At 39.4% G+C, this 27,361-nt stretch overlaps 2 protein-coding genes across 13 annotated transcripts in view; both read left to right on the top strand.

The window, feature by feature from the left end:
- Window positions 1-14,658, top strand: part of NKD1 (NKD inhibitor of WNT signaling pathway 1) — a 113,117-nt gene extending 98,459 nt beyond the window's left edge. For both annotated transcript variants that reach the window (XM_040570910.1, XM_040570909.1), the window contains 4 exons: window positions 717-864; window positions 1,914-1,998; window positions 6,821-6,951; window positions 7,708-14,658. In XM_040570910.1, coding sequence (XP_040426844.1) covers window positions 717-864; window positions 1,914-1,998; window positions 6,821-6,951; window positions 7,708-8,282 — 939 coding nt within the window. In that variant the 3' untranslated portion in view covers window positions 8,283-14,658. The remainder of the gene's footprint in view (window positions 1-716; window positions 865-1,913; window positions 1,999-6,820; window positions 6,952-7,707) is intronic.
- Window positions 14,659-17,890: 3,232 nt separating this feature from the next.
- LOC121076528 overlaps window positions 17,891-27,361 on the top strand; it is a 57,492-nt gene continuing 48,021 nt past the window's right edge. For 6 of the 11 annotated variants that reach the window (XR_005823559.1, XR_005823556.1, XR_005823557.1 and 3 more), the window contains exon 1: window positions 18,458-18,627. Coding sequence is in view for 2 of the 11 variants with exons in the window: in XM_040570915.1 (XP_040426849.1) it covers window positions 18,303-18,627 (325 nt within the window). In the remaining 9 variants the exon portion in view is untranslated. Of the gene's footprint in view, window positions 18,628-20,895; window positions 20,964-22,873; window positions 23,003-25,328; window positions 25,420-27,361 lie in introns of those variants that run through there. The other 5 variants (XM_040570915.1, XM_040570914.1, XR_005823561.1 and 2 more) reach the window with 4 other exon arrangements.

Genomic DNA, 27,361 nt, shown 5'->3' with positions numbered 1-27,361 from the left:
GAGAACTTCTTGGTTATACATTGAATGGGATCCTTATAGCCTTCAGTAACCAGAATGCCTTGTCCTTAAGCTGGTGCCCAGAATAAATTTAGGTGGAATTTGTTTGGGGAGGGGTACTGAGCTGAGAGATCTCCTGTTCATCAGGGCAATTTAACGTAGTACCCTATTTGAGTCTGGCTGGAATAGATAAACATGAGAGACCTCTGAGCATCACCAGCTGCTAAACAGGGAGAGCTGCAGTGTTTCTTCTGTTTGAAACAATCAGCTTATAAAAACTGGCTAGTGTTCTTTCTGATACAGTTAGTTGCGTAAGCATTTGTTCATGCCCCATTGCCTTCAAAGACATGTGTGAAGAATGTTCTGAAATAGACCGGAATGAGTACTTTCTGCTGTTCAAAAATGTAAGTGTAGAATTGGTATGAATTTTGCGAAGTAAGCTAGACCAGGGTAAAGATTTGGTAGAGTGACATTTAGACTATTTCCAAACCTGAGGTTTACAGTTCTGTCACATCACTTACTGGTTTTCTTCTATTTAATCAACTAGTTAGTTATGCAAGGAAAAAAAAATAGTAGTAGTAAGGTTTACTGGAGATGTAAAGTCCAATATTTTCCTCACTTTCCATATTTGACTTGGCCAAGTGAATTGCAGTGTGAATAATTATCCCTGGGTTCATTTTCACATTATTGTATGTTTTTGTGTTTCAATCCAAATTTAGGATATTACCAGCTTGCTTCATACCATCTATGAGGTAGTTGATGCGTCAGTAAACCATTCTCCTAGTTCCAGTAAAACCCTGCGAGTGAAACTTACTGTGGCACCAGATGGCAGCCAGAAGAAAAAAAGTATCTTGTTAAATCATACTGGTAAGGATGTGCACTCAACCGTTGGAAAAAAATATGAAAAATTTTCAGGGGCTCTTAAAAATCCATCTTTGTATTTTGTCAAAACAAATAAATACATACTTAAGGCAAATACTTTTGTGGGTATTGTAAACCTCATGAATCTGTTTTAAGATCTCAGGTGAAAAGCTACCTACCCTTTCTTCTATGTATGTTAAGCAAATTAGGGCTCCCTCACCTGATTGACTTTTTCCTCTTGGCAGCAGCAAGAACCCATGTGTTGTGCAATTGCATTTGCATACCGTGAGGCAGATTTAAAGCCTTTTCTATTTGTACTACTTTAACTTTGATATTACAATGCTCAGCTTGTGTCAAAACAGGTATAGCGGTAAAAAAAATGCTTCTTGCAAGTGCATAGCTATCACTATTGCAGATAAGAATAAACAATTAAGCATAACTGAACCATATGAGTCTGCACATGAAAATTGAATATTTTTCTATACTGGAACAGTTTGCCATTATGAAGTGGCTTATACTGTGATGGCTTATTCACTTTATTTTCACGCTAATAATAGCTATATCAGCATAATTTTTTCAGTAGGTTAAGTAGTACTAAATTAAATATTTACAGTATTTAATGTAGTACTTCAATAGAAAATATGGGCACCTTATCCAGAAGGAGAGCCCTGGCGTCTCATTTTTAATATATACATCCACTCAGTCAAGTGCAGACATAAGCAAATTTTCACTGCTGGAAAGCTATGTCATGCCTTAGTACCGCACTGAGCTCCACACTACCGAGCCCTCCTGAGGGATGACTATATCAGTGTGAATGTGGCTCCGTTTAACCCACCACATGGCTTTGAGCCCAACCCTGATTAATGTTCTACAGCCAAGGTTATGTCTGCCTAAAATCTGCCCTGTGGACAAAAGCACTTTTAAGAAGGTTACATGAAAGGATACATTACATCTTGATCTATGGACAAGAAAAAACGTATTTGCCATGTACCACGTTAGTTATACTGATTGGCAAGGACAGTGATGTGAGAATATGTACTTCTTCTTGTTGGCAGATTTGCAGAATGCCAGGCATAGAGCCGAAAGCAAAGCCAATGAAGAATTAAGAAGCTCTGAAAAGAAGCAGCGGGCTTCTCTCAGGTAAGGTAAAAGAGCCCTGTCTCCTGAGAATCACAGTGTAGCTTTGAGGAATCCTCAACTATTGATTAATTTTTATTTATTTAAAATTATGTTAAAAATGCGGACATTAGAAGATTTTTCTCCATGGAACAGGCAGCAGATTCCATAGTTGGATACTTCATATAAAAAAAGCAGCAAAAACCTTTTAATTGCATTTTAGGATTTTTTATTTTTATTTTTATTTTTTTTAAGAAAACTGTGGTCCATGTTACGTTTTCTTCTGTTGGCTCTTCGGGGTACAGCATCTGTTTAGATGCAGTCTGCAAATACAATATTTATTAATGGAGTTTAAGCAATATAGCATAGCCTTTTGGCTAAAAGCGCCCTAAAATCCTTTCATCTTCATAGGTGCCATCTCCTGTCTGTCTCTGTGCTCCTTCCAACCCATCTTTTTCATGGGTCAACTCAGTTAGCTTCAACCTTTATTAACTCAGTGCTGTTCACCAGGCCATAACTGCTTCTCCTACTGCCTTTCCTCCTAAAGGAAGCACCTTTGAGCTGGCACTGGGTACAGTACTGAGCAGAAGAAGGGAGAAAGGGGGCTTGTAGTGAGGGGCAGACAAAATCAGCTTTGCAGAAAAGAGTCTTCGGAGGGCATGTCCTGCAGAGGAAGCAGCAGCAAGAACTTCCAGTACACTGCTGGCTACATGTTCCTTTCTGCTGAGGTGGTTCTGGTTACAGCAGCTGTAGGGTGGCTCAATCCCATTTACAGAATGTGTTTGTGCAGTTGGTGGAAGTAAATTCACATGCTATCTCACAGTGACTTAGCAGTGTGGCTGACTCCCATCTGCCATAAACCCTGCTTCCCCACTTCCACATCAGCTTTAGGACAGCTTCTCCCTGACAGTATTAGGTATTAAGTAGCACCTATGTAGGAATTAGCCTGCTTGCTTAGAAACAGTGCATTTATTGCAATCCTGAAGGAAAATTAGGATCTTTTATTTTTTTCATAAGATTCAGTATACATTTTACCACTTGAAAAAATACGCCTGTTGTCTTTCAATGGAATCCAGCCCACATGACTCAGAATGCACTTATTTCCAGTGAAGCACAAGCACAGTAGTTTCTTTTCAGCTGCAGGTACACTTGAAGCCACCTAGAGATTAAATAAAAAAGGGTTTTTAGTTCTTCCCTAACAGAATATACAATATTATTTTGGATGCCAGTCCTGAACAGGCCTTTTTCCTCTGAAAATGTATAATCGTGCCTTTTGCAAGGCTAGCAACAGTACATATTTACCCTGTTATCATAACTTCTTTCTAGCTGATAGTTATTACCTGAACTGAACTTCAGAGTATGTGATAGTTATTTGCAATGTATTTTTCAAGTATTAAAATTTGTTACAGCTAAGAAAAATGTTCCTCTCTTAGTTAAGTGTAGGTGTGTTATTCCTTTTCCGAATTTGGTATTTTAATGGATAGAAAAACAAGACAAAACCAGGTAATTTTGATACATTAAAATGTATCAATATTTTAATGTAGATCTGTTGCTCCAAACAGGTCATATCAGTGTATAGGTTCCATTTGTTTTAGGATTTTCTATTTCATGCTAAGGCAGAGGGAAATGTTTACTGCAATGCTATAGTAAAGATATTGAATTATTAATTGCATTTGTTTATTCAGCTGCAAATTAAAAAAATAATAATCCAGTTTTGGCTTTCCATGGATTTAGGTATATTTGTCCAAAATAAGAGTATTGAGTTTAATAAATTTATCAGGAGGAGAAGCGTTCAGTTTTATTAGAAATTACAACAAAAATATGCCTCCCTTTTCTGGACAGAGTAAAAATATTAGTAAGTTATCCCATTGAGTGAATGCCAGTAAGATCAAATTTCAGATTAGAAAATGACTTATAATCTGTTAGCAACTCTGTACAAAATCTCTTTCAAAGTAAAGAGTGTTCAATGTAAACTAAAGAATACTCCACGTTTTTGCCTGCTGGCCTAGATGTGGTGCTCAGATTTCCTTTCCCAAAAGCAAGGGCATGCCCTGTGTGAATTCAATGGACTGTTTCTGTTTGATAATCTATTGCAAAAATCATCTCTTGGATTGAAGTCCCTCGCTCATCCACCTTAAAATCCTGTTTTTGCAAATGTAGTGGTTTTAGGGATGGCAGCCATTTCCATTTATATCCGCAGGCACAAAGGCATCAAATATTGGGGTAGAATCTTGACTCTGCTGCATTTGTCCGTCTCATCATTTTTTGCAGAGGCTTCCTAGACAGGACATAACTGTATCTTTTGCTGAGCAGATCAGCATCAACACCTGACAGTTTTTGTTGCATCTCATTAAATGTGGACAGGACAAACAATTGAGCCACTGTCTATGTTGCAGAGATGTTCATGCACTCTGGCCAAATTGCTAACCAACAGGAAAGGTCCCTGGACTGCATCACTGTCTCATGATACTAGCAGAGAAACTTACCCTGGAGAGCAGCAATGAGAACTTCTGAGAAGTGCACACATTTCACAAATTCAGTCACTTAGGAATTCTACCCAAGATGTGATTAATATTCAAGATAAAATGGATAGGAATGTTTTTATCCCAAAGGTGGGAGATAAATGGGTTAGATTTTTCATGTGCTGGAAGCTACAGGCAGGAGTTTTCACCTGTAGGGGTAATACAAGTATCAAGATCAAGCAACTAGATTCATAGCTAGCTTGCCTGACATGAGTGGTAGAAAATGGTGGTGTAAGAGGACTGGCAGGCAACTTTGTGGATTAGATATCCTACTGCAATTCTAGTTTGCTCATTTTAGTGCAACAGGGAAAATATGATGCACACCAGACTCCACAACATCTTCATTTTACCACCGATACACATTCTGTCTCACTTTCTTTTCTACTTCAGTGAGTTCTCCCTGGCCGCCTTAAGCTCTAGGTTATTTGTGAGTGTAGCTTTCAGGAAATGTCCTTGCATTTTTCTGCTCAGCATTCTGCCATTGCTCTATTCCCTTTACCCACTGTCTTGCTGCGTGCTTGCCATCAGAATGACACTCCAGCATAGGAATTTTAGAAAGGGCTTTCATACACTCCACAAGCACTTAAGCAGATGCCTTTCATATTTAAAAATAAAACTAAAACTAAACAAAACAAAAACCAGTAACAACTATGTGTATTCTTATACCCTGCGCGTGATGCATACTTGATGCATGCCTGGGTATTCTTATATATGTGCAGAAGAGCATTGTAGGGTTGGATGCCAGATGCCTCCATTCTCAGCAGTACTTTAAGTTCTCTGACAGTGGAGCACATCGCTCATCAGTGTATAATTGCTTTGCCATGTATATTTGCATTGCTGAACATCATCTTGCGTGTAAGAAAGCTATTAGAATGCAGGGCTGTGGCAGTACTGGCATAGCTTCTCTTCAGTGTCTTGATGAGAGATGGAATTTATTACAAAAAAGAAAAAGGTTCCCTCGTAACTTTGTTTTCGACAGAGAGTGCAGTATACAGTGTTTTTTAATTGTGGTGGATCAAACCCAATAATATTTTTTCTGGGTTAACTGCACTGTCTTTAGCACATATGTGCAAGTCCCGATGGTTTCTGTAGGCAACTTATGCCTGGCAACATCAGTTAGCTAGGTTCTAGCCCTAGAGATCTTTAAGTTTACTTTCTAAAGTGGAACAATCTATAAAGGTGTGTCTGAGCAGGTAAGGTACCAAGTTGACTGTGTATCCAAAAAAAAATAAAGAAATCTGGACATTCCCTCTTTTTTGACATTACCGTATGTCACTTCCAGAATTCAAAGCTGACTCAGTCTTTAAAGCTTAGCTGCTTTCCTTCAGACTCTCCTTCATTCAGGAGGCTTGACCTCTATCAAAGTAGAGTAAAAATGATCTTCCAGGTAGGCCAAGTCTTATGACATCTATCAAAGAAACTGTAGACCTATATCTTACAGAGACACTGGAAACTCAGTTCTGTAATGTCCTGAACAGTCTGAACCTAGACCTGGAAAGCAGTTTGCACTTAGCAGTTTGGTCTTAGAGGCTGAAGTATCTGGTGGTTCTTATCCTGTTTGTTATATTGAAGATATATTACTCATATCTGCAGAGATTCATTTAAATTGCTGAATTGTTGGGCATTATAAGTTACAATACTGTAAACCTCTAGCTGATTTTTTTCTGCCTCATAAATGAATGGTATTTCAGATATTCATTCACAGGAAATAGTTCTGCTATAAATAAAATTGCAAAGCTGAGCAGGAAAAGGAGTTGAGATTCTGAAGCCAGCAGCTGATTTGACTTTATTAATTGTATTTCAGAAAGCAGCAGTTACCTCCAGGTATCCTACCAACACCTTCTCTTCTCAGCTTCTCTCTAGTTAATACACCTGTGCTGTTGTCTGTCTTTCCGAAGCAGATACACATGAATGTTTATCTGACACAAGGCTCACCCCAGCACTTCCCGACAGTGGTGGGAACAGTCGTGATTCAAACAGCAGGTTTTCTTTGGCATATCCAGATTAAGGAATCAGTAGAATGATTTGGCCCTAAAACAGACTATAATAAACCCTTGTAGCATTTTTATTTGTTTTTGCTTGTGTGATGCAATTTGAAAGCCTCCTTTGCTTTGCAACATCGGGGTCAATTTATAGGAGGGGAAAGAACAGTCAGTTCAGGCCTATCGACTTAGCAAATCCGGTCATCCAGAATTTCAAGCATTTGTTGTTTCTTTGTGAGCAACTCCTGTCACTTCAAAGGGCCCATTAGTTGTTGGTTTGCAGATGGTGATAACAACTTTAAAGAAGTTCTGCTGAATTGTAATTTTGCTTCCTGCTGACAGATATCACCAGAGTGAGAACAATCCAGAGCAAAGTGGGTGCTATCGTCATTGTGTTGATGAGAACATTGAAAGGAGAAACCACTATTTGGATCTTGCAGGAATAGAAAACTACACATCAAAGTTTGGGCCAGGTAATTTGGTAATTTATGTTGCAAGCTTTTGGTCTTTTCTTTCTTCAGTTGAATGTTCCATGAATTTTGAAACTGTGTGATTTGTTTGTAGTAACTTACTGAAAGAAATAGGATTGTGTGTATGCTGCAAGGTAATTACTGGTGATGGTGGAATCACAATGGAGTGGCTAATGTACTGCAAGCGTGCTTTGAAGTACTTGTTTGTGTAGCTAAACTTGGAGGAGAGCCTAGGAGAAGAACAATCTTTACATCTGAATTAGTAAGTTTAGTCTATGGGTGAGGTGAGGACTGAATTTTGGATAGCGGAGGTCATTCCCGAGATGATACCAGCATCTATTGTCACATGTTTTTTGTACTCATTACAGACCAAAAAATCAGAGAATGTGGGTTTATACCTGGAATTTTGCCTTCTGTCCCCCAAATTAAGGGGATTTGGATTTTCCTCCCTTTCTCTGTCCTCTGCCAACTTCTTACTATTCCACTCACAGTTATTTTGTTGAAATTCAAATAGATGGTAAGAGAACGAAATGGAAAGACTTTTAAAGATATATACTTAAATATATTTTTATATTTGTAGGTATGTGTGTGTATTATTTACTAATCAGAATGATTAAATGTAATTAAACTAGACAGCTATAATTGCATTCACTTCCTTAGGAAAAATTCACTCTGCTGATAATGCTATCCCTGCCAACTGCATGCTACTAATTAAAACTTTGAAATACTAGATGACTAACTCAGCTTGTTATTTTCTAGGATCTCCTCCAGCAGCTCAAAAACATGACCCACCAAGCAGAGTTGTGAGTCAGACTAGATCCCGTTCTCATGAACCTGAAACCTTCCATGCTCACCATAGGAAATCTCAAGTGGTGGATCCGAGCCACATCAATCTAGCTGAGAGTTCATATGCCAAGATTGCAGAAATTCAACAGAGGCTCCGGAACCAGGAATCAAACAAGCACTTTGTGAGGTCTCCCAAGGCCCAGGGCAAAAATGTTGCTCCTGTGCATCCTGGAAGGGCAGTAAGAAACAAACCTTTTCAAGGGGGGCCCATGCCAATGGCTTCCCCAAGTGCACGGGTGGGACAGAATCTTCCTTACCTCCCCTTGCAGTCTCAACAGGTTCACAAGAAGCATAAGCAGAGGGCAAAGGAGAATCACCAGATGTGCAAAACCTTCCAGTCTCCAGGGACAGTTGTGGAAAAGGAACATGTGAGAGACCTGCCCACAGTCATTTTGTATGAAGGCCAAGTCGGACAAATGATACAGAGGCATGAACACCACCACCACCACGAGCATCACCACCACTACCATCATTTCTACCAGACATAAAACAGATCCCACCAACATCCTCCGGGAATCATCCCATATGAAGGAAGCACATTCTTGTGACACCAGAACTAAGGCATTACTATGATTAATATTATTGTTACTCCATTAATATTCAGCTAGCATTTCTTTTAGAGGTTATACGGAACTCTTGAAACTTACCCTATTTATATGTTGTGGAACTGCATAGCTTACTTAAAACAACTTGTGGTTTTTTTTTTTTTAAGTGGCTTGTAAAACAGCAAACAGCCATAGATTTTGAGCTGTGATTTAATGCAGGTCGTCAACGCACTTCTTTACAAGTACTACTTCCATTGTAGAAGGAAAGATACTTCAAACACTATTGCAGACATCTAGCTTACCAGTCTGCTGTATGCCGGCTGATCGCACACAAGCCTTTTATCAGGGGAGCAATGTTCGAAGGTTTGGACTCCAGAGATGCTCAGAATAACAGAAAATACAAACAGCTGCTACCTCTAGTATTATTCAGATTTTATTTTCTTTTTATTGATTGTAATGTGCTACAGGGGAAAATTTAATATACTGCATTCATGTAGCCTGTTTGTGTTCACATCCTTTCAAATTATCTTAATTGCAAAGAAACATTAGCTATACTTGTCAACAGAGCTACATTTGTATGACTTACACTTTATTTTCTTTGAGACTCTTCACTGACACAAGTACAGCCTGTTATATACTAGGTTATATTTAAATACACTTCCTTTATTTTAGTGGTTTATTTTTTCTTTTTTTTTTTTTTTTTCTCTTGTTTACTCTCCATTCTGTTTGGGGTAACTATTTGAAAAGAGGAGGATGTGAAATGATGTTTTCAAAACCATCAGTAGACTTAGTGCTTGGGCCATAAGTATAATTCATGGGGGGTTGGGAAGGAGAGGGGTTGTTTGGGGGGTTTGTTTTGTTTAAATCCACAGTTCTTTTTTTTGAGAAAGAATTGAGGAAAATATACTTTCTCACTTTAAATGTTGGCAAATATATATAAAATATAAATATAAATATATATATATAAATATGCACACTCTCAGGTACATTTTGTTGTGTTTTAGAAATCTGTGGTTTGAATATTAACATAATTTTTTTTTCCCATAATAGTGACATTTTGAAACACATGCCATGGCATTTTCTTAGTTGCCTCTGATTTAAATTTCCCCAGCGCCTACCAGTTTGTGCTTCTGCCATTTCAGAGAAAATTCAGCATGTGAAAAAATAACGTTCACAGTCATTCTGGCCTCTTCTACTTTTTTCGTATCAAAGGGCTTCCATTCCATGAAGGAGATTGAGACCATACTTACAAGACCTTACTGGCTGCTGAGAAATTTGAAGGTCAAAAGCAAATTGGAAAAGTGAAAAAAGGGTCAGTACATTCAAGTTTTACTTTCTATGGGGCCCAGATCTATAATCCATTCAGTTGGGTTTTGTACAGATCACTACTTTGCAGGTAGAAAGTGACTGAAAAATGCCTACGTTGCTTTTGGAACTTTGAAGTAGAGAACTCATCATAAAAATATAACTGTTCTATCAAACATATTTGCGTTTCGTTCTAATTATTTTAAATGTTGTGGTATTTTGCCTATAGTATATATTGTAAAATGTAACTATCCCACATTGTTTTAAGACCTTTATAATTATTATTTTTTCTGACTAGAGTTTTCATCAGTCCAAAATGGAGTATTACCTTACTGCTGACCAATTTTAGAGGGATGTTGCCCTTTCTAAGAACATGGAGACATCAACTTTTAAAGAAAAAGTTGAAAGCCTTGCTTTCTTGTGAAATTGGAATAGAATCACTGCTTCTTGGTAATTAGGTCCATCTTTTGTCTCTCTGAATCAGCAGTTGTTTAGGCTTATTGTCCTCTTTAAAAAATCTGGTTTATTTTATTTTTTTTAAGCTGTCAACAGTGTGTTCTGTTAAATCTAACAAAATGTTTTTAAAATGTGTTTGATCTGTGTGACAACTATACTGTTCTGTTTATTTTTTAAATTCCTAAAGTCCAAAAATATTTATATGCAGAACTCTCTGTATTGAAAATATGAAAAGGCCACAAATTTGGTTAGTTACCACTGAGTTGTTCTAGTCTAAGCCTTTTTTGCTGCTTGTGTATCATTCTTTTTCAATGTATATATAATTATGGACTGCAAAAAAAAAAAAAGGCATTTATATGTCTAGTAGAAGGAATAAGCTTATTTATATTATAGTGTTAACAAAGTCTGATGTATTCAAGTGACTTACGTTATACCGCATGCAAACACACAAGTGTACATTCCATCTAAGAAGGGATGCCATGCTATTTGTTTTGAAAACATAATTAAAGCTGTTCTCTTTTCAGTAGAGCATATGCCAGAAAGACTGGGAGGTGGGAATTGTTTCCTAGTCCATTTTTCTAATGCAGAACACTGCTGAAAACAAGAAAATGTTCTGGAAAACTAGAGTGCTTTCAGAGCTGTGGTGTTTTCTACAAAATGGCTGCAAAGGGGCATAAATGCTCTCTCACCCAAAGATATTTTTGCTAGAAAAGATAACAGCACTAATAACAAAATCCCATCTGATTGAAAAGTGTGCAGTACTAGCCGTGCAAGTGAGCTTTGAAATGCAACACAACTGACCATTGGATATAACCTTAAGTTGATTTGTTTGGTTTTATTATATTTGGAGATTCAAAAGGCAAATTCAAACTTGTTTAGATCCTGTGAAATACAAACAAATTTTAATAACGTGGCATCCCTGTACTAAAACTTTACACCAGCCATGTATGAACATACAGTATCTAAATACTGTGTTGCAGTTGTGTTATGTGCATTAAGTGTGAATAACATATAGCACAGTTTCTTTTCACAGAACCCTAAGTTTCCGTATCTTTTAAAAATGTTTGCTTTTCAGTATTTTGTATAGTAAATATAGATGGTTTTGACTAAATGCTTTATTTATTTAACAGCAAAAACTGTGCCAAGAGAACCCCCTGTTAATTAAAGTTTTACTAGTTCAGAAAGTATATTTCCTTCTTCTTCTTGTGGATTTCAGGGGCTTATTGCAATTGCTGTCAGTGCTTGTAGATCTCACTGATGAAAGAACTTGTATTAACGTTTTTGGGAATAGGATCAGGCCATAAGTTATGGACTGGGTATGCTTTGGCTTTGTAATTAAACTGTCAAGTTTAAAAGTTAAATTTCTTGTCCCTTATTATTAGAGCTGCATTGAGTAACTGATTTTTTCAGCTTATTAATTCTGAAAACCTTAAAAAAATATAATTTATTTTGGGTTTCTCAAAATTGTGGCCAAATCTAAATTTAAAATAAATTAGTTTCTGGTCAAACAAAACATTTCATTTCCAAGGGGAAAAAATATATAAATATTGTCACTATTTAAAAATAAAATGGAATGGCACAAAGTCATTTCAAATAAAAACTCCAGCCTTTTCACCTACTTTTTCTGTTTTTACACAAAACAATTCAACAAAATGAAGCCAATCCCCAAATTTGCACTATTTGCTGAAGAAAATTTCAACTGAAAAATTTTGCTCAACTCTACCAGCTACAATTTTGAGAAAGCCGGGTTTTTGAAAATACAGATTGCTAAGCTCTTCTCACAGCTTCGTGTCCACCTAATACCAAGTCAACAAAGCTAAAGATAGCAAAGTAAAATCTCTATCCCAGTGAAATCTGTAGCAAGACTTCCAGATTATCACTGGCTTCTGGGTGCCTATAGTTTCATTCCAGGAGAATGGGTTTGAAGTCTATGTAACGTGCAGGCAGTGATTTCAGTGTTTATTTTAATGCATCTTACTGGTGATAGTTCTGTAGTAGCTGATAGTAAATGAAAGTTTGTAAGAGATCAAGCTGGTGAATTAATTAATACTCATGTCATTGGAGGATCTGAAGGCACTTCCACATGTTTTTCAAACATCCACATATCATTTAGACACCACTAGGGATTAACACCCAGTTCTGCCCATGGATGGTGAAGTACAGCCTCTCCTGGCATATTGGCAGACCAGCCCCTTAAGGCAAAACCAACTTTAAAAGCCACATTATCTTTGACCTCTAGAGCTGCCTTCCTACCCTAGTCATCATGAGCACAGAACAGCTGGAGTATACTGTATAGCTGGAGAAATAACTTAATGGAAAATTTATATATATATATGTGTGTGTGTGTGTGTTTATACTAAAATGTGTCCTCTGCTGGCAGTTAGTGACTGCCACAAGATGGATTCTGACAGAGGTGATCTCTTATTAGTGGGTAACTACTGTGTATGCTCAACAGTCGACAGGTTGCCACACAAATGTATAGGTATGATGAATGCTTACTGTTCTCCACATGTCATTGTGTACCTCAATTATTGAGTGACAAATTTCATTTATATTCCAATTAACAGGAAAGTTAGGCCCCTTGGGGCCTAGGTTACACTTGAGAAAATTCATCATGCTAGAAAATTTGCAAAAACATTCAACATAATTTTCGCCTGGAGTGTAGGCAAGAATGTTCATGTTTGGAAATATGTCAGCTAATCAAGTCTCACCTTTAACTACCTTGATGCAATTCATCAAAATCTGAAAATACTTTTTCAAACATGACTTATTCATGCTTTCAGTGGGAACCAAGTCATATTCAGCATCATGTTGTCGGACTTTTTTTTTTTTTTTAATATACCAAGCAGAAACATATTAGAAAATCTATGAAATAAAAATGGAACTTAATATGTTTTCTACGCAGCTTCTGGAAGATTTCTTCTCTAATGTACTTAGCAGCAAAACCAGCCTCAATTTATCACATAATGACTTATTTTCTTCAATATTTGACAGCTGTTCAGTTGATTTGACTTGGAAGGGGGGTGTTTTGGGTATTTTTTTTTTGCTTGTACACATTTGAAATGTGCTAAAAATGGGCTAAAAGGAACAGATGTAGAAAAGCAAATAACTTTATATACAAATTATTCAGTAGGCATTGAACTGCATCTTATTTGCAGTTTGGATCACAGTTATTAAATAGTGATGTTTTCAATGATGCTTTAATTTACTTTTGTATTTCTATATAATTTTAGATAATTCAATCCTACTGAGCTAAAATGATAGAAATTCTGTGGATGGTATCTTCTAATTTCTTTCTTTTAAAATATCAGGATTTAAGAACTATACAGACGGATTACTGTGAGGTTTAGAGCTGTGAAAAAAGACTGGCAAGAGAAAGATGGAAAGATTTGGGAAGTGTGGGGATAGTGAAGAACCGTCTACCAGTAGGGGGAAAAACAGCAAAGAGGTAGGAAGATGTTATATGGAGAAGAAACTATGTTCATACTACTTTTTTTGAATCTCTTATGGTACATTTATCACTCACAAAACAGCAACAATAGTTCATAGAACATTTTTCATGGGGAAAGCTTGAAAGACTGTCTAGAAGAGGTCTATCTCCAGCGTGCAGCAAGAAGCACCAGGAAGGGAAGTTGCAGATAATCACCACCGGGGCTGTGGCAGAATAAGAAACAATGTCCTGCGTTCCTGAGTCTCTGCCCAAGCTGAGGGAATTTTTTTCAGAAGCTGGGGTGTTTCTACAGATGTTTTCAATGTTATTCAGAATATGCTTTGAATAATAGCATCAGTTCCTTTTCTTTTTGATTACAAACACACATAAGTTGGAAGCTTTGTGCAACACTTGACCAAGTGTATCCTGTTTTCTAAATGCTAAGCGCTAACTATACCTTGGAAATCTACTGACACAAAGTATAATTCTGATATCACGTGAAATGGTAGATTGGACCATACTGATTGTCTCGTTAGCTTGGTATTTCAGGGTCTGAGAGTAGGAAGTTCTAGAAGTTTCATATGAATGTTGAAGACAATGTTAAGGGGCTTTATAAAATTGGCAATGGGCAAACATTAACCTAACAATATCAGACATACTGATAATTATGTGCACTGTGCTTTCTGTTATTTTTGTTTGTTTGGTTGGTTTTGTTCTGTTGTTGTTGTTTATTTGTTTGTTTTTTCCAACACACAAAATGGGGTTTGTGTCTTCCTTTGAGTGCCTAGTCCATGATGAGCCTGTACTTTGTGGATGAAGATGAGGGGTTCAGATCCTTCTGGTGCTGAGTGCTTATTCTTGCACTTAATCATTCCCATTCTGTTCTGCTCATGAAGTGCAGCACATTCAGGCTTTGTGAATTTTCTAAGAAAACACCTCATCAACTGGGCCAAATTTGTCTCTAGATTCACAAATGGAAGCCAGGAGAACCCCATGCCTGTCTTTGAATTTGGACCTTCGAATGCAGTTTGCTATATGAGTCGTCATCTTTTCTTGTACTAATTTCAGATATTTGATAAGCTCTTTTTATGGTTTACAAGTTTAAAAAGACAAATAAAACTTTGTAGATTAAAATGTTGTTTTGGAGCTTGCGTTTTGTCTGTTCTCAGTGGAGTTCTATGAAAGGCCTTTTTCTGTGGGCTTTAGCTTAAACCTGCAAAGTGACTTTGGAGTGGGTGTTTATAGTTCTTCGCTTGCTTGTTCACAGGATAAGACTGTTGATAGATGAATAAAGTGCCACTTGAGGTTGTTAACAACCAGGACTGGTAATGCTAGTTCAACTAAGATAAACAGTGAAATGCCATGGCAATTAGCATTAAGGTCTCACTTGGCCAGTGCTGATTTTTAAAGCCGCAGATACGGTGCTTTATGGATACCCGTGGCCATGGGGGCTGGAGCTATTTATTCCATCCTTACTCTGAGTGCTGTATGGACTCCTGTGCAGTGCATGCCCAGGGCATTCTAGCGCACTCAGTGTGCCAGTAGGGAGCAGGAGTACGAAAACTGTAATGTTTCAGTCTGCAGCAATTAACCCCCTCACCCTGCAAGGAGTGGAGGGGAGGAAAAGCTCAATTAAAGAGACTTGGAGTTTCCAGTAAGTGCAGAAGTACGAAGGGAAGCAAAAGGCAGCACTGTGGGCCTCACATTCCTCCTGTCTCTTTACAGCCTTCTCGGGGAATATTTTTCACTTTTCATGTCTTTAATCACAACTTCTTGCTGTTTGGCTATGCCATCTGTTAAGGCCATATCCCTCAATGGCTCTGCACATGTGACTTCTATGAGTTTCAATGGAAACTTTGTGCGGCTTAACTGGATCAGCAGATGTAAACAGAGGTACTTCAATTTACACTTTCTTGGAATCAGGGCCCTGGGGCACTCACAGCTTGCACTGATCAGGGACAGGTTTTTATAAGAATTTTCCTGGTCCAATAAATGGATGCTAAAACCAATTAATTTAAAGATCACAAACTTCACAGCTTAGGAGTCTGAAGCATGGAGTCATCTTACCTAGAGACGTTGAATTAAAGGAGTAAATCATGGTGTTTCCAGGAGCGTGGCAAGGCTTTCGTTCCTTGTCCTGCCAAAAACATTATCCCTGCAACCTGTTTCTTTATAACTGAATCATAAATTAGGTAGTATTCATAGGATACTACCTATGTGGCTAATGCTATCTAATGATGTTTATTTTACTTAGAGCCTTTTCTCACATAGATGCTGATTTTAATGCCCACAAACAGAGGAAATCCTCTACACAGCAGAATTCACTTTGAGCTAAGCCTGCATCCTGCTTTTCCTGTTATCTGGGATGGAGTTACTTCAAAGAAATGGTCAGAAATTTCTGCTTCCAGGCACACAAGAGGTACACTCACTATGCCTGTAACCAGAGCAGAGAAAAGGGAAGACCCAATGTGATTCTGAGGCATGTAATTGTTCCTTTACCTCAAAAGAGACAGCAATGTCTTGTTATTGCCTAACCACTCCCCAAAATGCCATTATGCTGGGTTTCTACAGATGCTCTGGGACATGAGAGCAGTGAATGCTCATGCGCAGTAAGGCCTCAGATTCCAAAATGCTCTTCCATACCTTTAGTTAGTAATAGGAAATGTTTGGAAAGATGTCACTGTGAAAAGAACTTGAATATGACAATTTCTTTTTTGCTGTTGACTCTCTGCTGTGCCCTTTCATGGGTTTAAAATCCACTTATCTGAAAGTGTGCAGTTACATTTTGTCCTTTTTCATCATTTAAATACATCTTCTTGATCTGGAGAAATAAAAGCAATTAAAAAAAATTAGAGATTTTGTTTTCATATGTGCTGCCAAGTCTGATGCTGCAAAGTAACTGCTGAATTGGCACAAGCAGTTTGAGAGAGCCAGCAGATTTAGGAAGGGAGAAGATAAACCTTATTATGTTTCTTGCCAAAGGAGAAAAGAAACGATATTGACTTAAATGTGGGAAATTTAAAAGGGGCCATATGTTCTCACTTTGTGCTTTGTTTCTAATAGATAGACAGAAATCTTTGAAGTGTGGATTGGCACAGTAGGGTGCATGCTTCTGTAGAGAAAAGATGCTAAATGGGGAGGATGTGAGGGGGCACATGAAACTCTATTAGCCATGCAACAGCAAAGAGAGAAAGGCAAATCCAATGATAATGTACATCTGTTTCAGGGAATTTATAAGCTTTGAACATTTTTTATGTGCAGATAAGTGGATCCTTTTCTTACCATAACTTAGAACTTCAAAGCAGATTGTGTGGATAATGCAAATTGCTGAAATATGAGATTTTCCTACAAAGAGGTTTCCAAAACAGAAAAAAAAAAGAATTAAGGCTAATTGATGCCACAGTCTTTTATGTGCAGTGTAAAAACTCTACAAAAATTGATTTTTATGAACTAAGAAATTGATGAAAAAATATTGAAGTCTGCTGTTTGCATTCAGGGACTGCAATTTGAAACCGAGGTTCTGTGAATTAAACATTTGTCTCAGATATCACTACAGCAATATTGTAACATAAATTAAGATATGTAGCTGAGCTGTAATTGTATCAAAGTCTGCCATGTCATAGGAATGTAAGACTCATGAGTGTGGCATGATATGCAGCACCTGACGTTACCATCACTGTCAAGGTAGTAAAGCAGGAATTTCTAGGATATGAAAAAAATTATTACAAGAGACAGAAATGGGGGGGGAGGGGGGCAGGGGTTGGAGGCTATTTATGTGGTAAATTTTGGGAGTAGGGTGTAGATGAACGTGTAACTTAGCTGCTGAGAAAAATTAGTTGCTCTCTGAACTGGGGGGTTAATGCTGGACCTGGGGATGCTGGCTGCACTCCAGTTGGGAGATTTGCATGTCCCACTTGAAAGCGCAAGGCTAAGAAACGACACAAGCAAAGGGATTTTGAAGAATTTCATTTATTGCATATACTTCAGAGGTGCATTCCCTTCCTCTCGTCAACGTCAGCCCATAAAGCCAGCTTTGTGTTTCTGAGCTGTAACCACAGTAGATCTGGGTATATAGGGTGCTAACACTCACCTTGATGCTGAACACCTAGACAACCAGAAGGGGCAGCTCTCGTGTCCTGTTGCTGAGACTTTGCTTAAGTATGGCTTCAACTGGCAGCTGGACAGGGTTGTTCTTTCCTGCACTTCAGTCTGAGCAAGCCATGGACCCCTCATGATCTCAGTCCTAGATTTTTTCTCCCATGTTCCAAATCCTTGCACAATCTTGGTCACTGGCTCCTACAGACACTCAGTAATAAATCATGGCAAGAGATTTTCTGGGGAAAGTGCCAGGCCTTGATACCTTGAAATAAGGTCTAGCATTGCTGCTCCAGATGAATGCCATGGATGCCTTTCAGGGGGAATGAATTTAAACAAAAGCAAAGATAATCTTTGCAGAACAAATATTTAAGATGAGTCTTAAATCTACTACTGCTTGTTTTCCTTTCATACCTTCACAATGTGTTTCATATCCAGGCCTCACTCCTCCTCATTTAGATGCATCTTATTTTCATTTCCAGACCAGCAGCAGAACATTTTTCTTGCTCCACACGTCTCACAGGGTAGCACACAACATGACCCCTGGAGTCTGTTAAGTGCATCAGCTTTTATACCCCACACTAAGTGGAAATCCTCAGTGCACTGATAATTCAGGCGGATTTTCCTCACTCTGGAAGGGCCTGAGTGCCTTTCCAGAGGGAGGACATTCCAGAGGCATGCGGTCAGCCACTGTGCTGGCAGCAGGGATATCGGGAAGGCTTTTGATCCTTGCTCCAAATCGTGCTGACCTAAACCCACCCCAAGCTGAGGCACTGCCGTGGAACCTTCCGGAAGGCTCTATGGGGGCAGACCTAGTGGGTTCCAGAAGGTTCCGTGTGGCCCTCAGGGCCCATTTCAGTGCAAATAAAAGTAATGGCTGCTGCCATCACAGCCTCTGGAATCATCCAGGGGAGCACCACCTCTGGCTCATCACCACCATCACTGATGAGATGATAGCTGAGGAGAAACTATCATGGTTTGATGCCTCCCTCACCATGACAGGTACGGTTGCTGTCAGAACGATGATTTTTTGGCATTTTGGCCGAGTTTTGCTGCAGGGAAGACCTGGTGACAGGATGAGGAGCGCCATGTGGCTCTGGGGTTTGGCTCTGTGCAGTGGTGTTTTCCTGATGGGGATGAGGGCACACTGAGCCTCCTTTCCATAATTAAACGAACCAAAAAACAAAAAACTCCTGTGAGGTGATAGAACAATTTGCCTCATCACTTTAAAACCATGTTTTACCCCTTTAAAACCACCTGGGCTGAAACTGACTATTTTAGGCAACCACCAAGGGCCCTGCCTTTAGTCACCTTTACTAGACGCAGCTTAGGTTAATTAATCAGGTAATTATGAGGCCTGACTCCAACAGCAACAGCCAGAGAGGCACCCTCCCACCAGCAGCCTAGAACAGCCCCAAGCCTGGTGGCTGTCAGGGCTGAGGGAGGCCCTCCCGGCTCCTCCCATCTTTCCAGGTCCGCAATCCACTCACAAGCCCCAGCTGCAGCAGCAGAGGGTTAAATTCCACCCTATCTTGCCTCTCCTATTTACAAATGTGCCCCAGCAGCAGGGAAAGGGCAGTAGGCAGTGATGTTGAAAAGAACAGCTGTATGCCATCAGACTAAAGATAGAAACATAAAGCATGCAGACTAATTAAGTTCCCAAGTGGCAGCGTACAAAGCGTACAGACCAAACAGAACAGTGCCTTCTGCCTGTTTTGATCAACTCTGTTTCTATCACTTTGATGAAAAGAACCAGTTGATTTGTCGTTCCCTGTGGCTGCCAGGGGATCCCTCGTACCTTTCTCTCATTGACGTCCTCTCTGTCAATACCAGCCTTGTGGCAAATGCTGCAGCATGTTCAAGGCCAGCACGAACATGGAGCCATTTAAAGAGTGTGACATGACTACAACTTCTGTTGTCTGCAAGTTGGGCCAATCGGCAACCCTAAATGTCAAGTTAAAAAGCATGAAAAATGTTCAAAACTTCTGAATTTACTTTCCTGCATTATTTGCTGGCCAACTATATTAGACATTTTCACCCTAAATAGGGTGGTGTTAGCATGCTCTGACCAGCTCACCTTGCTAGCATGGGCCTTAGATTTTTATTTTTCCTTCTCTGATGTCTTTCAGTCATTTCCTTTTTCCTTCAGGGGGGCCAGCTGACTCTGGTTAGGTCAGTGAGCTTGCTTCCTACCTGGTTTATAGCTCTGATAATTTTGGAGAGAGACTGGATATGAATCCCTTTCTTCAGAGTTCTGAGTAGAAAATTACCGTAAGGATAAAAATAAAGAAAAAAATAACTGAAAATCATATTCCCCAAGGAAAATGAATTAATGATGTTTCAAAGTCTCTTAGGCTCTGAAAGGAGGCAAAAGGGGTGCTTTGTGGCAGTAATTCCACAAACTGCTCTAGGACGTCCGCTCAAGAGAGAAAGGTTTGGCTCAATCGTAGTTCTGCAGCAGGTTTTAAGTTGTAAAGCTGAAGGGCTGTGACAGGTTTGAATTCTTTGCTTGTAATGATGCTCAGAGATTGAAAGATGAAAATGCTCAGTGTGAAGAGATGCTTTCTTTCCTTTAAGTGTAGCAGTCAGCTCTCTAAGTTTGCATTTCCAAACTGCTTCAATTAGAAGCATAGGGGTGATTTCTGATTTTCTTTCATTCCAGTACAGCTTCCAGTGAACTCTGGAATTTAAATTTAACTCTGTTTTAATTCCAGATTTAATCTCCCACCTGAAACCTTGAGTTTTCTGAAGGTAGGATCATTTATAGCTACTTCATGCCTCATCACCAGTAATTAACTTGATCATCTGATGATGAGATACACACTTTCTTTTTAATTGTGATTTCTTTCTAAAATGTTCCTGCTTCAATCACTTAACAGTCCCATTTTTCGTTCTTTGGGATCTAAGTGCTCTTTAACACTGCAATCCACAGTTATGGACTCTTTGAGGGAATTATGAATCAACAAAGCTTCATCTTCATGCACAAGAGACCTGATGTCCCGTAAGATGTCAGGCCTCACTGTAGCATACAGAACATACTGTCAAGATGGCTGCTGTGCTGTTGATAAATCAAATAAAATGACAGCTATTCTTTACAGTAAGAGCTTAAATTGCTTATGTATTTTATCATGATTGCCATGAGTTTCATATCTCTAGTGATAGGGTGTTAGACCCAGTTAAGTCCTTAATCATTTTGTATGATATAGTATTAGTTCAATTAGCAGTAAGACTGTCAGCTGTAATTTGCTGATTGATTTGTAGATTGATTTTTTTCCCCTTCTTTTTTGCCACTTGCTGAAGGCATTTACACATCTAGTTCCTACTTCTGAGCTCTTCAGGTAAGGAGACTTGTCTGTAGACATTGTTTTTAGATTGAGCGGTGTGATAGTTCAGTGTGATAGCACTTTCGTCTCTAATGATACGAGAACTCATTTTCTCCCTTAACTGAAACTATACGTGCAACTGGGGCAAGACAAATGTCAGTCTGACGTTACAGGGGTGCTAGGTACTACAGCTGTAGTGCCAAACAAAAAATGCAACATACTCCTTGTTTTCTGGAAAGTTCCAAAGATGTTGGAAAGATTTGACAGAAGTGGTTGGGTCACTGCTTTGTAGTGCTTGTTTATCTGCCACTGGGGAGGGACCAGACCACTGTCCTTAACCAGGATTTCCAACTATATGGGATCAGCTAATTAAGCTAGTAATGAACGGGTTTATTTATGAAACTTCCAGAGATTGTGGTGCCTCACAAAGTCCCAAATCTGCACTAAGTAAATATTACCAAAATAGGCAATGCCAGCAGGTACTTTGGTGTAAAGTTCCAGTTTTGACAGGAGCCAGTGCTGCATGCCTTTAAAGGATGGGATAAAAACTTCAGCATTGAGAAGTTGCTTCCCAAGGCTCCTCAGCACTGTCAGAGCTTGTCTTAAGGCCTGCAGCAAATGGATGATCCTGTCCTTTCCAAAACTCCCAGTCCATCATCCTGGGTGTCAGTCTGATGATGGCTCTTGCTATTTAATTCTGATTGGTGTTGTTACCCTTATTGACTGTACTGTCTTTAGTCTTCTGCTTTTGTTCATGGCTGTATTGTGTTCTGGAAAGTCCTGGAGCTGGCTGACACCATGCCTGGAAGCAAGGCCCATTCAGACAGGGCAAGTCCCCTAGCCTGGACGCGTTGACACTGGAACAGCAGTGTACTGCTGTGGCAGCCAAAGGCATAGCTTGTGCTGGGGTGTAGGCACCTTAAGTGGGTGTAACTGCTGCTGGAGAAACTAATCTGCTCCCTTTACCTTTCCATCTCTACTCTGCTGCTACACAGTTTTACAAAACTAAAAAGGGCTTCCTGCATCCGAGTTGGTACTGACAACTATTTCTTTAAGAATAGGGTAATGCCTAATGGGAATATTTATGGTGATTTGTGACTTGACCAGAGTTTATTTGGGGTTTAAGAAACAAGGAGGATAAATATGGCTTTATAGATGGTGTGCTTTTGTGCTTTTCACTGTTTGGCCTGGAGACCAAAGGAAGCATGCAGCGCTTCACCTGGTTAGTCCTTGTGCCTCTATACAATTTTCCTCAAAAACATCTGATAGGCAGCCTGGAAAAGGTGCTGTAGTATGGTACTTGGGTGCTAGCGGGGCAGGGGATGCTGCTAAACCACTATCAGTAACACACAGCAGAGCACTAAATTGTTGTGATATTTCTATTACTACCACATAAGTGATAAATAATGTTGTGACCATTTTTTGTGTTAAACATTTTATATCTTGGCATTCTTAGCCAGCTAATAAATAATAGTGAGACCAGAAGGATTCATACATGTCTTAGAGATCATCAGACAGTCCTCTAAGGTACTGAGTCAGTGCTTTGACAAGGAGGGAATCTCACTGGGATAATGTTGAAAGCAGAGAGTAGAATAACAATGAGTGTCAGGAGTCTACAGAGGAGTTGAATGCAGAGGGCAACAGTGACAGAGACTGAACTCCAAAAGGCAGAAATAAAAAGGTTAAATCACACACACAACTTCATACTGTCGGAAGGTGCTGCATAAATCTGCCAAATCTGTCAAAAAAAATAAAAATAATAAAAAATAAAAATAATTGTACTGACAATGGTATTTTTAGGCAATATCATTCTCCCCAAAATCACATTAATTCATGAGGTTTTTTTTTTTTCTTTTTCCTGACACTCAAAATATCTGCTGGAACACCTCTTCTGTTCTTCAGTAAGTGCCTGTCAGAGAAGGGGAAAGGACTGACGGTCTGAGGCTTCCGTTTCCAAACCTGAAGTATTTCAAGAGCCACCTCTGAAAACTTTGCTCTTTGATCAGAGGCATCCATTTTATTTGATTGGCTATAGTAGTCCAGCAAGTAATTAAGTAAGTAGGTAATATTTCCTATTCAGTTGTTAAAAAGTCTAGACTACACTACAAAAAGATGCATTTTTAAACACATTGTCTCACTCTTTTATTTTTCCTTTTTTTTTTTAAACTAATATATATTGGTTTTGGTTGTGTAGGTAGAAAGAACAAATAAACCATATGCTGAACCATCTTTTAACCTTGGTACCTACAAACTTGCTTGTTCTGCTTCTGGGCAGTGGTAGCAAAGCTAGAAACTGTAGCATAAAATGGATTCAGATGTTTGTGTGTTGTTTTTTTTTAACCACTTGAGAGACATAAACTACCTTTCAGATTTCTCCAGTGTTATGAGGTCTTTAGACAGTCTACAGGTTTGGATTATTGCAAGAAACTGGAAGGGGTCATTTGGATTGACCTGTGTGAGTAATTTGCTCTTTAATCTTGGTTCGTTTTTAGCTTGGTTTCTGAACCTTTCAAAGTAAGCTGCAAGCCATACCCATTAGTGGAGAAGGGCTTTCTCAAAAGCTAGGCCTAATAAAAGGTTTGTTTGGTGCAGGCTTAACTGGATAATGGTTGTTTGCTGTTTAAAGAATATAGGCTAACATGGATTTTCTCTTGTCTCCTGCAAACTCTGAGTCAGATGAGATAGTATGTTGTTAGCTAAGCAACTTTGGTTTCATACACACGCAATCACATCTGTGAGTTTTTGAAGAGCCATCTTCAAAACCCCACTCTTTTGCTTATTTCAGAGGTGGACATCAACGTAGTTTCTGCCAAACTTAATTTTCTATGTCAGTCAGAACTTCACAGGTTAAAATAAAATAAAAGCAAGGTAGAGGAGGTTTAGCCATTAAACCTCTCTGTACCAATGCCTCCTTGTCTGACAGAATTACAATCACCTGTCCTCCACTGGGTAATGAGGGCAGACCAACATGCGTATAGCTGCCACCTGGATAACAGAGAAACCTGGGTATGCTTCTGTGGTAGTGGAGGGCAGTTACAGGGTGGGACACACAAACCACTGTCCAGATGCCCAAGAAATTCAAACAGCATCTTTACTTTGACTTTAACAGAAGCTGGATCTGGCCTCCCATGAATTGTAATGAGTAGTTACATTAATCCACTGCTATGTAGCTGTGAAAATCCTGCGTCCCCCTCTCTGGGATGACGATGCAAGGCTAAATCACCATGGATATTCGATTGCATTCTGGCTCATGTAGCAGTAAGAGCATTACCAGGCAGCATTTTATCTCAGGCGAGTGCTCTCTACAGCACTCACAACAAATCTCAACTTATTGGAACTCCAGTGATTAAATGTTTTACAGACCCCTGCAACATCAGAAGACTCTGTGAAATAGGCATGGCTGCTTTCAATATGATCTCATAGGGATCTGATTACCATTTTGGCTCTCCTCTCACAGTCATTCAAGTGGACCTTCAAGGAAATGTAACCCTTTCACTTTCAGACTTCCTTGGTATGTAAAACACTTGCTCAAGGATAAAAATCTTGAGTGCAGAACCTGAAATGCTGGAGCCAAATGGTCAAACTGGTCATATCCGTGCTGGTCTTTAACCGTGATACAGCAAGAAAAGAGGTGAAGTAGCTATGCATCTTGTTTTGGAAAATTTCAGACCCTAAACTGAAAATAAAAGGTCTCTCTACAGCAGAAGATTGGGGCTAAGCACATTCCTGCTGAATCTATTATGGTAAATGTTTGACATGAGTTCGTGTGTTGGCACCAATTATTGATAAAGTTCTGTTTGAAAGGAGTAGCTGACACTACGGTATGTGTCAAGTCCACTCACATCAGGTTGCTTAAAACGTAGTTCCTCCAGATTAACAGCATGACCAAAGTTTATTCCCCTCCTTTCGGAGCAGGCATATTACAAATGCACATCAAAGAAAATGAGCTCTATTCTGACTTACAGTCTAAGCATGTTCCTGACAAACCACATCTGATGAAGAGTCTTAAAGAAATGGCACAAGCAACGCTGCCGGCAGTGAAACAACAAAAGGGCTGGCCCCTTCCACCAGTGAAGGGAGGCTGGTTAATCAAAGGATTTTGTACCAGGGAGAGGAACTGTGCACTTTACATTGAAGCAGTGCAGCCGAATAATACATATGCAATGACCTAGCTAGGCAGCATTCTAACAAATCACATTTAATTACCTATCTTTTCCTCTCGTGATATTCTTCTCAGTTCCACTGCAGTCTGGGAAATCAATAACAAATGTTCATTTTGAATGCCTCTATTCTCTAGCCTTGGACTAATTATGCACATTCCTACTGTCCTTATAAGGACAGGGCAGTTCTTCACTTCAAGCACTGAAACAAAGCTTGCAAAGAAAACTGCCCTGGATAGCATTCAAAACAATAGGAACACAACTAACGAAGCAAGTCAATCCGTTCCTGTCGTGGTGCACAGCACCTTCAGGTAAGGATGACTGGCTGCCCCATGGGCAGCCAGCACTTTTTGTGGTTGTTAAGGTGCTGAGCACCACTGCCCTTTATTTCATGGCCAGAGCGAGCTGCCGAGTCGATACTCACATGGGAACCAGGACTGCTTTGTCGTAGTGCTGGCTATTTGCTGTCACGGCTGGCCCAAATAACTTCACTTGCTGCACGTTTTCCTCATCTACAGCATAGGAATGAGCAAGCTTTTCTAAATCCCTCTCGGTGACCTGTGAGTGAAAAACACAACACGTGCACTGTGATTATCAGTGTTGGTGGGGGGGGGGGTCATCACACCTGAGTGTGTAAAAGTCACAGGTGCAAAACAAATATGCTCTTACATAAAGTGTGCGTGTTCCTCCAAGCCACCATAGTTTGGGCACTGGGGCCTGTGTTTATTGGGCTGGAAAAAGATGTAGCTTGTTTGTTTTTCTTACAGGGAACAAAACATTTATACAAGTTCAGTGAAAAAGGCAAAGATTTTCACATATACAGGGGGAAAGTAGTAGTTTTTCTTTAAGGGAAAAAGAGCAAACTACAAGTTCCCCAGGTCTTGGCAAATCATGAGGCGTTTTTCATTTTGTAACATCAAAGTCGGCTCCTCTTCTTTGATGTCTTCGCATGCTGTTTAAGGTAAAGCATGAATGAAGAAATGTCAATCTGCAAGGTGTCCATGTAGTTTATGCTGAACACTGAAGAGGACTTGTAGATAAAAGGCAAACACAAGGTTTGATAATGAATGTCCAACAAGGAGGTGTGCATATCTAAAAGGAAACACTCAGCTGGAGAACAGCTCTGCAAACCTTAAAACTCTGCTTAGCCCAAGTTTAAGAGATTAAGAAAAAGTGGATTTTTTATTTTTTTAAAAAAGTGGAACCAAGACAGAAATTCTGTAAAAATCCTTGTTGTTTTATAAGAAATGAGGGGTCTTTCAGTGGTTTTACTTAACAATCAAATGTGCCACCCACTGCTCTTTGTTTGGTAATGTGTAATTTTCAGAAAGTACGACGTTAACCAGGAAAAACAACAGAGGGGAAAGTATAAAACAGCACAGTATAGTTTGGAAGTTTATAGTGGTTGCTTTGTGGTGTCTTGTCTCTCAACACTCGCAGAAGTTGCATTAAAGAAAAGTGTCAATAATTTAACTCAGTTCTCCCCTAAGATCCAGAGGTATCATAACCTAGTAGTGATAACTAGGTTACCTGGTAGTAGGTAACACAGCGATTGTCACTTGGGGAAGCTAAGCAGTTTGGGGATGAAGGGAGAGATACCTTCTGGACCCAAACCCCATATTTTTCAGTCCCAGAACGTCTCATGATATCACTAGAAACTTAGCTGTAGAAGGCTGTGTTACTGCTGTATTGTGCTGCTACTGGCACTGACTTTGTTTCTAATTCATTGTTCCTGATGCTGGTGTAAAGGCTGGCTTGCTTAACCACGTGCACTTTATTGGATTTACTCGCAGAGCAAGTGCACCCTGGAAAAGGAGCACCCGGGGGCTGCGACGGGAGCTGGGGCGCTGTGGCAGTCATCTTCTGTGCCAAGACAGTGCTGAAGGATTTGAGTCTGAAATGTATCAATGTCTTGATATTGCCATCTCTCCACTAGGCTGAGGCTGCAAAATAGTTCTTATTGATTAACAGGGCATAGAAACCCTGCTAGAGGTGCCTGTTGTGTTAGGTGTATCTAGCTAATGGCAAGTTCAGACATAGTCAGGCTCCCTTTGTGTGTGTTAACCTGTATGACACTGAAATGAGTCTTGCCCATTAGGATGAGAAATATTTGTGGGGAAGTAGACATGACTGGATATTTGGTGTGTGATGGTTGAGGAATGGCTTTCCACAGGGATCCAGGCAAACAGGAGGGTTTTTTTTGTCTGTTTGTTTGTTTTTGACTTTCACCATCAACTCGTGGATCTCATGTAC

This window comes from Cygnus olor, chromosome 12 (assembly GCF_009769625.2).
Source record: "Cygnus olor isolate bCygOlo1 chromosome 12, bCygOlo1.pri.v2, whole genome shotgun sequence".
NCBI classification, from domain to species: Eukaryota; Metazoa; Chordata; class Aves; order Anseriformes; family Anatidae; genus Cygnus; species Cygnus olor.
The sequence above is the reverse complement of the archived record's forward strand: the minus strand, read 5'-3'. Positions and strand labels throughout refer to the sequence as shown.